The 9,942-nt window shown below is 59.6% G+C and overlaps 1 protein-coding gene across 1 annotated transcript in view; it reads left to right on the top strand.

Annotated features, from left to right (window-relative positions):
- Nucleotides 1-3,659: 3,659 nt before the first annotated feature.
- The window catches only part of CABP1 (calcium binding protein 1), a 31,176-nt gene continuing 24,893 nt past the window's right edge, over nt 3,660-9,942 (top strand). Inside the window, exon 1 of the mRNA XM_049767861.1 lies at nt 3,660-4,202. Coding sequence (XP_049623818.1) covers nt 3,660-4,202 — 543 coding nt within the window. The remainder of the gene's footprint in view (nt 4,203-9,942) is intronic.

The following is a 9,942-nucleotide window of genomic DNA, read 5'->3' as shown; positions in this document are numbered from 1 at the left end:
TAAGCACAGAGCCAAGAACAAACCCTAACACTGCTGGGCGTGCCCCCAAACGAAAACAAACAGGAAAAAAGAACCCAGGTCAGACATGCAAGTCACGCACCCTCCCCCTCGCCCCGGCTCCATCTTGCAACGCCAACAATATATCTTATTTAACAAGTACAGCTTGTATAGCAAGTGAGACACTCGGTGTAAAAATACTTCCCAAGCGATAAAGGTATGCCCAAGCCAAAGGAACATTAAGAAATCGTTCTGTGTGACAGGCAGGAGACTTTGCGGGGACCAAGTTCCAATTATATCTCAAATCAGAGAAGCAGATAGTCTCATTTGCCACTCCAGAACTTTCCATGTCTTGATGATGGTATTTCTGAAATATTTCCTGATCTGAGTCAGCTTCTACATTTAGTCTCGAGTGCCTCCCCCTGTCCCCCAGACTTAGGATCCTAAGCAAGGCACGATGTTTACGTATTTGCTGCGCCTTTTTCTTTTCTTTTTTTTTTTTTTTTTGCAACGCCTAGCTTGCCGTGGGCACGCAATCACTTTTTTGTGCGAATTGAATGAACTTGATTTCCAAATTGGTCTGGCCTGCGGTGGCCTTTGAATCGGTTCCACGGTGCACCTGGCAGGATTTCTGAAGCACCGAGTTAGCTGTCGGGGGGCCGAGGCAGTCGGAGAAACCCTGCAAGGACACGCTAGTCTCCTGACTCAAGGGCAAAGTCCTGGCCAGCAGAGCCAAGCCCTGAGCTGCAGCCACCTCTCCAGGCCACTAACTGGAGTGGGGGGGGGGGGGTCACCCTGTCTTCCTCTGCCTTCAGTGATCTTCCTTACTCATGTGCTGGAATTGGAGGGGAGAGAGACCCTCAAACACCCCCAAGGCCGGTTTGGAGACCCGTGACTGGATGGGTAAGAAGCCAGGCCTGGAGAGGAGGCTGGTCCCAGCAAGAATGCAAGGTCTCAGGCCCAAGAGATAGCACAGCAGTAGGGTGTTTGCCTTGCATGCGGCTGACCCTGGACTGGCCCGGGTTTGATTCCCGGCATTCCATGGTCCCCCAGCCTGTCAGGAGCAATTTTGAGTGCAGAGCCATGAGGAACCCCTGAGTGCCACTGGGTGGGACCCCCAACCCTCCCCTAAGAAAACAAACCTAAAAAGAAACAGTTGTTCCTGGTGCTGTAGTGGAGAGCCTTCCTTTCAGTTTCCTGGGGGGTCCTAAAGGGCCGGATGCTGCGAGCAAAAAAGAGCCTTCTTTCTCTTTGTGTGGAACCAATGAGCCTTTGATCAAGGAATCCTAACACAGAGCCTGATGCTACAATTTTCTTTTCTTTCTTTTTTGTTTTGGGGCCACACACAGCCGCACTCAGGGGTTCCTCCTAGCTCTGTGCTCAGAAATTGCTCCTGGCAGGCTCAGGGGATCATATGGTATGCCGAGATTCGAACCACCGACCTTCTGCATGCAAGTCAAACGCCCTATCTCCATGCTATCTCTCCAGCTCATTTTTTTTTTTTTTTTTTGGGTCATACCTAGTGGTGCTCAGGGGTTAACTCCTGACTCTGCGCTCAGAAGTCACTCCTGGCAGGCTCAGGGGACCATGTGGGATGCTGGGAATCGAACCCGGGTCCGTCCCAGGTCAGCTGCATGCAAAGCAAATGCCCTGCCGCTGTGCTATTGCTCCCGCCACCCCCCCCCCCCACATCTGGTTTTTATTTGTTCTTTCCATGTAGAGAAAGGTGACCCCCTGGCACGAGTGAAGTGAAGCCTTACCCAATGGCGATCTGTCCCTTTATCCTGCTGGAAACAAGGGGTGACCAGGGGACTGGAAGGATAGGCACTGGGGAAGGTGCTTGTCTTGTCTTGCATGTGGCCGAGCTGGGTTCAGTCTGCAACATTCCAAATGGTCCTCTGAGCAACACCAGGTGTAATTCCTGAGCGCAGAGCCAGGAGTAACCCCTGGGCATTGCTGGGTGTGTGCCAAAAATTTGGGGAAGAAAAGAAAAGGATGGCGTCTGAGGCAAAGATCAGAACAGGGAGAGCTTGGGCAGTTCACGGCTCCCTCAGCCCTCTTCCAAGCGGAAGCACCCCACTCGAAGGCGAATCTAGGTAAAAGACTAAACAAAGGTGGCCCCTCAACCTCCTTTTTCCCTAACTACTCTTCCCCTTCAACCCTTCTCCTCCTCCTCCTTCTTTCTCTTCTTCCCACACAGAGGTTACTCCTGGGATCATATGGGATGCCGGGGATTGAACCGGGGTTGGCCGAGTGCGAGGCAAACGGCCTGCGTTGCCCCACAACCTCTCCTTTTGGTATGTAAAAGCCCACTGGATAGCTTTGTATCTGACTTGACTTTTGCCCTCTGTGGATTTGTCTGTTTTTTTTTTGGGGGGGGAGGAGAGAGAGAGAGAGAGACAGAGACAGAGAGACAGAGAGAGATGAGACAGAGAGAGGGGGGGGGAGAGAGAGAGGAGAGGAGAGAGAGCGAGAGCGAGAGCGAGAGCGAGAGAGAGAGAGAGAGAGAGAGAGAGAGAGAGAGAGAGAGAGAGAGAGAGAGAGAGAGAGAGGGAGCGGACTGCAATGAATATCTCTTCTGACTGGTTTAGTGTGTTCTTCCACTGTCCTGCTTCATCAGACCCGGACGCCTAGGGGCTAGAAACACGGTCCCTGGGGCGTCTCACCAGCTTGTGGCATTTTATTTTTATTTTACATTCCACTCTAAGCAAGAATGTGGAGGCTGCTACGGCCACTGTGGCGAAGGTCCAGCCCAGCTGCGTGAACGCAGGTCCTGTTCCCATCGCTGGGCCCTTCAGAAGAGCAAGATGTTACCCAGAGGTTTTGAGGATGGTTTTCCGCAGAGGAAAACCGCATCTGTGGAAGATATTTCTATTTCTTCCAGGAGAAAACTAGGCTCAGGGGGAGAGTGCACAGGCCCAAAAGGCCCAGATGGAAAGTGGAGGAGCCGAGATCGGAGGTTTCCACCAGGTCCCCGAGCCTTCCTCGGGTTCGAACACCTTGAGCCAGTGAGGAGGGAAGGGACCCTGAGGCGGGGCCCGAGCGGAGCCCATTCCTGACCCTCAGTGCCACGAGGCCCCGCAAAACCCGGCAGCAGCGGATGTCCCCCGGTGTCACTTTTGTCCCGAGAACCGAGGATGGCCTGAGGGGTCTCCCGGGGGCCCCTACCCCACCGTGAGACCGGGAGTGGGGCGAGGCCTGCGCGACCGGCCTGGCCCTTCCCCGCCACTGCCCGTCTCCGTGCAGCCAGCTCGGCGCGCCTCAAGGCTCGGGGCTTGCCAAGTTGGGCCCCCCAGGGCGGGGGTCCCAGGCGGGAGTGGCGGAGCCCGGGCGTCTCGGGGCCCCCTGCCCTTCCCTTCGCTCCCCTGCCCGGCCCATCCCGGGGTGCGCTCGCGTCTCCGCCGCCGCCAGGGGCAGCCGGGAAGCGGGGCGCACCGGGGCGGCGCGGGGCGGGGTACCTGGCGCGCCCTGCCCCGAGCCGGGGGTGGGATCTCCGGGGACAGCCCGGCGCCGCCTCCTCCCGCCTCGCCGCGTCCCCAGAGCGCGCGGAGCCGCGCCGAGCGGAGCCGAGCCGAGCCGAGCCGAACCGAGCCGGGCCGGGCCGAGGCGAGCGGGCCGGGCCGGGCCGGGCGGGCGCGGGGGAGAGCGCGCTCGGCTGTCACATGGGCGGCGGCGACGGGGCCGCCCTGAAGCGGCCGGGGGACGGCGCCCGCCTGCAGCGCGCCCTGGGGCTGGGCTCCCGCCGCGCGCCCCGCGCCCTGCCCGCCGGGGCCCCCGCGCGCCCCGCGCCGGGCCATGCGCGCCCGGGCCCCGCCGCGATGAGCGCGCAGCTCGCCAAGAGCGAGTCCGAGACGTCGCTGCTCCGGACGGCCGCGGCCGGCGGGGGCGGCCGGGCCCCCCGCCACGGCCCGGCCCGCGAGCCCGGCGCGGGGCTGCTGCGCTCCGGGGACCCCAGCTCGCGCCGGCCGCTGTGCCGGCCCGCGCCCCGCGAGGAGGGCGCGCGGGGCAGCCGCCGCGGGCCCCGGGAGCCGCCGCCGCCCCGACCCTCGCCGGCCCGCGGGCGGGACGCGGGGGCGCCCGGCCGGTCGCCCCGGCTCGGCCTCCGGGGCTCGCTGCGCGCCCGGGCGGGCGGGGACGCCGCGTCCGAAGCAGACCCGCTGCTGCTGCACCAGCTGCGCCCCATGCTCAGCTCCGCCTTCGGCCAGGTAAGGGGCCGCGCCGGGGACCCCCGCGCCGGTCCCCGCAGCCCCCGAGCCCCGCGCGCGCGCCGCCCGGCTTCAGCACCCCGCGCGCTGTCCACGCTCCGCGCTGCGCGCCCTGCCCGGGCATCCCGAGGAGCCAGTCCCGGCCCGGCACCGGGGCGCGCCGGACCCGCTGGACACCCCCGGGGCTCCGGCAGGGGCGCGCGGAGGGCTGGCACCGATGCCACCCCTGGCCGCCGGCCAAGCCCGCCCGGGACCCAGGCGGGGAGGGGAGGATGGATGCAGCTGGAGTTGGCGCAGGGGTGGAGTTGGGGGGATGTGTGCTGAGAGACCGCTTCTCGGGGGGCCAAGGGCTTGCCGGGGAGGGGGACAGAGGAGCCCCTGGTTCGCCCTGGTGGCCCCCCTCGACCTGGAAAAAGTTTGGAGAGCTGGAAGGAGGCGCAGCAAGACCGGAGAGCCGCCGCGGAGGACTGGGGGAGGCTGAGAGCAGCCCGCGGGTGTCGTCCCCCACCCCCAGGAGCCCCAGGCCGGCTTTGGGCCGGTGTCGAGCCGTGGGAGGGGGCCTGACCCCAGAGGACCCCCCGCGGCTGTGCAGCAAGAAGGGAGCCCGGGAAGTCCGGGGCCAAGCCCGGACTTGGGGAGCCTGGACCCGGAGAGTCCGAGTGCAAATGCTTCTGCCGCAGCCAGCCGCAGCGCAGCGCAGCTCCGGGCCAGGGCGACGCGCGGGTCTGGGAAGGGCTGGCACGGTCGGCATCGGCCTGGCGGAATCGGGGGCCGCGGGGAGAGGCTTGGCATGTGCCGGGAGGGCGCCTGCAGCAGCCGTGCCAGGCATCTGCCGTGCGTGCGCCTCGCCCGCAGCGGGGATCGTGAGGAGGCCCCGCGCGTGTGCGTGCGTGTCCCCGGCTCAGCGCGTCCTCTGCTGCGAAATACTACTTGGCAGCGGCGGGCGACCGGGGGAGGTCTGACATGAAGGCAGCTGCTCGCAGATCCGGTGGCTCCGAGTGCCCGAGCCGGGTGACAGGGCAGCCCCGCGGGGCTTTGTTCCTGCCGGGAGCCCTCATTAGCCGAGTCCCCCGGAACCAACAGTTCCGACAGTTCTGAGGACTGGAGAGATTTGGGCACAGGAAGGGAAAGGAGGGGCGGGCTGCTGGGTGAAGCTAGCTAGCTGTCACAGTTTGGGAATCAATGAATGAATGAATGAATGAAGGGGAGCAGGCCAGGGAGTGGGGCCAGACGGTAAACAGAACCATGGGGGACCAGGCACCCCCTAGGCGGCCGCTGACTATTCAGATGCTTCGGGACTTACTTGCGGTGCCACGCTGAGGGCTGAGCCGTCACTGTCTGTGGCGATGATGGTGCGGGTGGGGGGGGGGGGGCATGAGATGCTATGGCTCGAACCCAGCTGCCTGCCCCTACCGGTCCGCTTACGTACATGGCCCTGTCGTGGTGATTAATGACCCCAAGTGGCCGCTTCCTGCTTGCTCAGCTGCTTTGGGGACGGATCCGTTTCCCCTTCACTCCCCCACCCCCGCTGGCAGGCTGCATGTTCTGCAGGGCCCTTCCCAGTTTTTCCCTCGCTCCAGGCATCCCAGCCACCGCTTCTCTCCCTCCCGTGACTTCGCCCGCGTTCTGAAATGTCACAGGGTCACCTGAGTCGGGGCGATCTGAAAGGTCCCATCAAATATTTAGCGGCTCCCTCGGGAAGCTCCGGAGCCGGCCTGGACTGCAGGGTTTGGAGAATTCAGCAGCCAGCCGCTAAGCCTGGCCTGGCACTGGGGTATCTGTCCCCTTCTCATCACTTGGAGCCCCCCCCCCCCAGGATTTTGTCTTTCCTGCCCTTCTTTTGTCCTGAGAGCTCTGTTCTAGAAACCGGGCCAAAACCAAGAGAGGGGAACTGGGGTTCTGAGCCTAGGAAACCCGGGCCAAATGTGGTTTGATTATAAGAGAACCTGGGTAGGGATTTTGGGGGGTGCTTGGCTTTGGGGGTCACACCAGCTGTGCTCCGAAGTCACTCACTCTTGGCAGGCTCAGGGGACCCTATGGGATGCTGGGGCTGGAACGCAGGTTCATCCGGGGTGGGCTCTGTGCGAGGCAAACGCCCTGCCACTGTGCTATGGCTCCGGCCCCTACTTAGGCTCTTTAAACGTGTTTCTTTGTCCTCAGAGCCCCTGGGGGGGTGTTTGGGAGATGAAGGAGCAGATGGAAATGCACGTTACAAGGCTGCCTTGTGCCTGTGGTGGTGGTACGGCTGATTAATAGTCCTTTCAAGGACTTGTCCGGCCTTCGATTGGGGGCCATATCTGGAGGTGCTCAGGGCTTACTCCTGATCTGAGCTCAGGGAACACTCCTGGTTGGCTCAGGAGACCATAGTGGGGTGCCAGGGATCGAACCCAGGTCGGCTGCATGCCAGGTAAGAGCCCTCCTTGCTGTGCTGTGGCTCCAGGTCCTTGTCAGACCTTGTTTCTACTTACAATAGATTCAGGGTGAGGGCACTGCGGCAGGGAGTTTGCCTTGCACTCGGACATCCCGGGAAGGACCCGGGTTCAATCCCCGACATCCCTGTCAGGAGCAATATCTGAGTGCAGAGCCAGAAGTAACCCCTGAGAGCTGCTGGGTATGGCTCAAAAACAAACTAACAAAAAACACAAAACAATAGATTCGGGTTACACTGTGTTCCAAGTGACGTTGGAGACACTTAGATGGGCTTTATGGAAGACAGGGGAGCAGTTAGGAGCCCCCATATCTCCAGGACCTCCCTTCTCTCTGCAGTGAGAGATGTGGTTTGAGGACTGGGCGCCCTTTCCCAGCTCTCTTGCCTCCTCAGCCTCGTGACCTTGGGCCAGTGATTTTTCTCTCTCTGCTTCTAGTTTCTTTCTTTCTTTTTCTTTTTCTTTTTTTGGTGGGGGGGTCATACCTGGCAGCACTCAGGGGTTACTCCTAGCTCTATGCCTAGAAATCGCTCCTGGCAGGTTCAGGGGACCATATGGGATGCCAGATTCGAACCACCGACCTTCTGCATGCAAGGCAAACACCTTACCTCCGTGCTATCTCTCCAACCCCCCCCCCCCGTTCTAGTTTCTAAACTCAGAAATAAGATCATCTGGGGCCGGCGAGGTGGCGCTAGAGGTAAGGTGTTTGCCTTGCAAGTGCTAGCCAAGGAAAGGACCACGGTTCGATCCCCCGGCATCCCATATGGTCCCCCCCAAGCCAGGGGCAATTTCTGAGCACATAGCCAGGAATAACCCCTGAGCATCAAAAGAGTGTGGCCTGAAAAACCAAAAAAAAAGAAATAAGATCATCTAAAATGGCCTGGCTGGGCCAGAGTGATAGCAGAGTGGGTAGGGCAATTGCCTTGTATGCAGCTGGCCAGGGTTCAATCCCTGGTGCTCCTTTTGGCCCCCAAGCACAGCCAGGAGCGATTCAAGAGCAAAGAGCCAGGCGTAATCCCTGAGCATTGACAGATGAGGCCCAGAAACTAACTGACTAAATAAATAAATAAATTGCAGAACGGATGGTCCAAGGGCATCTGTAGAATCAAATAATTAACGATGGTGCTGGATGGCGATGGATGGATGGATCTTTCTCTGCCATCCCAGGCCACGTGGTTCCGCAACCCTCATCAACCGGCGGGTCTGGGGTTTAGGAAAGCGACGGTATTGAACTCACTCACAGGCAGGCATCAGGAAGCATTAACTTTATTCATGCCCTAGCCACCACATGTGTGTGGCCTACATCATAACCTTTCAAGCATTCGGCCATTCTAGGCTACCCTGCGTCGTAACCCTTTCAGCCATCTTCCCTTTGGCCTCCATCCTGGTCCAAGACCAAAAGAGGCCAAGAACCTAAAGCCAGCGAGTGCAGCAGGGCCGAGAGCCTAATCCCCTGGCTCCAGGGTTTATCTACCTATTGCAAGACCCCTCCCAGGAATGGGCCGGGTCTCAGGTACACCTACAGGCATCAACAAGGCCGGAGCTACAGCACAGCACTGAGGCGTGAGCCTTGCACGCGGCCAACCCAGGACGGACCCTGGTCCGATCCCCAGCATCCCATAGGGTTCCCTGAGCCTGCCAGGAGTGATTTCTGAGCGCAGAGCCAGGAGGAACCCCTAAGGGCCACCGGGTGTGGCCCCAACCCCCCCCCCCCCCAAACAGATATATACTTTTGAAACTCCTCATCTAGCTCAGGAAGAAATGCCCTTTGGAAGAGGCAAATAGGAACAAAACCCACAGTTCTCCTTGTTCATCCCCCCTTTCTTACTGTCCCCCTTTCCTAGCTTGAGACTCATCTCTGTCCCGTCTCTGCCTGTCTACTTCCTTCCCTGCTTTGCGTGGAGCAGGAAGATAGAATTCAGTGAGCAGGAAAATGAATGAATGAGAGGATGGGGAGAGAGAGAGAGTACAGTGGGTAAGGCACTTGTCTTGCACATGGCGGGCCTGGGTTCAATCCCTGGTACCTCACATGTTCACCCAGCCATGCCAGGAGGGACCCCTGAACACAGGGCAAGATGGGGACCTGAATACACCAGGTGTGGCTAGAAAAAGAAGCACCAGCCCAAAACAGAAATAAATGAGTGAATGAATGAATGAATGATGTTGGTTACCTCTGGGCTGCAGAGTCCTTATGATTTTGTTTGTTTGTTCGTTTTCAGGCCACACCATGGCTGTGTTCAGTGGTTACTCCTGGCTCTGTGTTCAGAAATCACTCATGGCGATAGCACAGTGATAGGGCGTTGCCTTGCATGTTGCCAACCTGGGATGGACCCGGGTTTGATACCCGCCATCCCATACGGACCCCCAAGCCTGCCAGGAGCAATTACTGAGCTCAGAGTCAGGAGTAACCCCTGAGTGCTGCAGGTGAGACCCCCAAACCAACCCCCCCACAAAAGGGAAAGATTTTTCTTGGCAATTTGGTGAGAGTCCCCTAGTATGTTCTTTTGCGGCTACTATTTTGGAAAAGAAACAGGACTTAAAACCTAGGTCTAGGGGCCAGAGAGATAGCATGGAGGTGAGGCGTTTGCCTTTCATGCAGAAGGACAGTGGTTCGAATCCCAGCATCCCACATGGTCCCCTGTGCCTGCCAGGGGCGATTTCTGAGCCTAGAGCCAGGAGGAACCCCTGAGGGCTGCCGGGTGTGACCCAAAAACCAAAAATAAATATAAAAACCCACCTGCCAACTGTTCAGATCTTTCCCAATAATCACATCTCCAGGCCACAGGCAAAAGTTGATGTCCAACCCCGCAGAGATGAAGAAGCGGGTTCGAGAAAGTGGACGTGGTTTGTGCAAAGGCCACAAGGTCAGTCAGTGGCCAGCCAGTGATGAATTCTAGGGCCTCGCCTTGCTGGTGTGGTGTGTCTTGGGGGGCAGCCAGCCCCCCTACGTGTGGTTCCCCTTCTGCTGGAGATTCTGGCTTTTACCTGCAGGCGGAGAGTGTCTCTTCTGCTGGCCGTCGTCCAACTGCAAGTGCTGCCTCGGAACCGATCTGGGCCGAAGCCGGGCTAATCAGGAGTAATCAGCGACGGTTTTAGCCTGCTCGGGCTGCTGATCTGATGACTCCACTCGGAGTGTGACTTTGGGGGCCAAGAGGCTTCGGCCTCACAGTCGTGGGAAGGGGCACCGGGGGTCCCTGATTGTGCTGTGCTGCCCCAGAGAAGTCTTTTCCGCCCCTGTCTGTGGAAGGTTGATCCTGCCCCTCTGTCCCTCAGATCTCCCACCCACCAGCCCCAAAGACGCCTTGTAAGCAGGC

This window comes from Suncus etruscus, chromosome 2 (assembly GCF_024139225.1).
Source record: "Suncus etruscus isolate mSunEtr1 chromosome 2, mSunEtr1.pri.cur, whole genome shotgun sequence".
Lineage (NCBI taxonomy): Eukaryota > Metazoa > Chordata > Mammalia > Eulipotyphla > Soricidae > Suncus > Suncus etruscus.
Note: the sequence above shows the minus strand (reverse complement) of the source record. Positions and strands in the feature narration are given on the sequence as shown.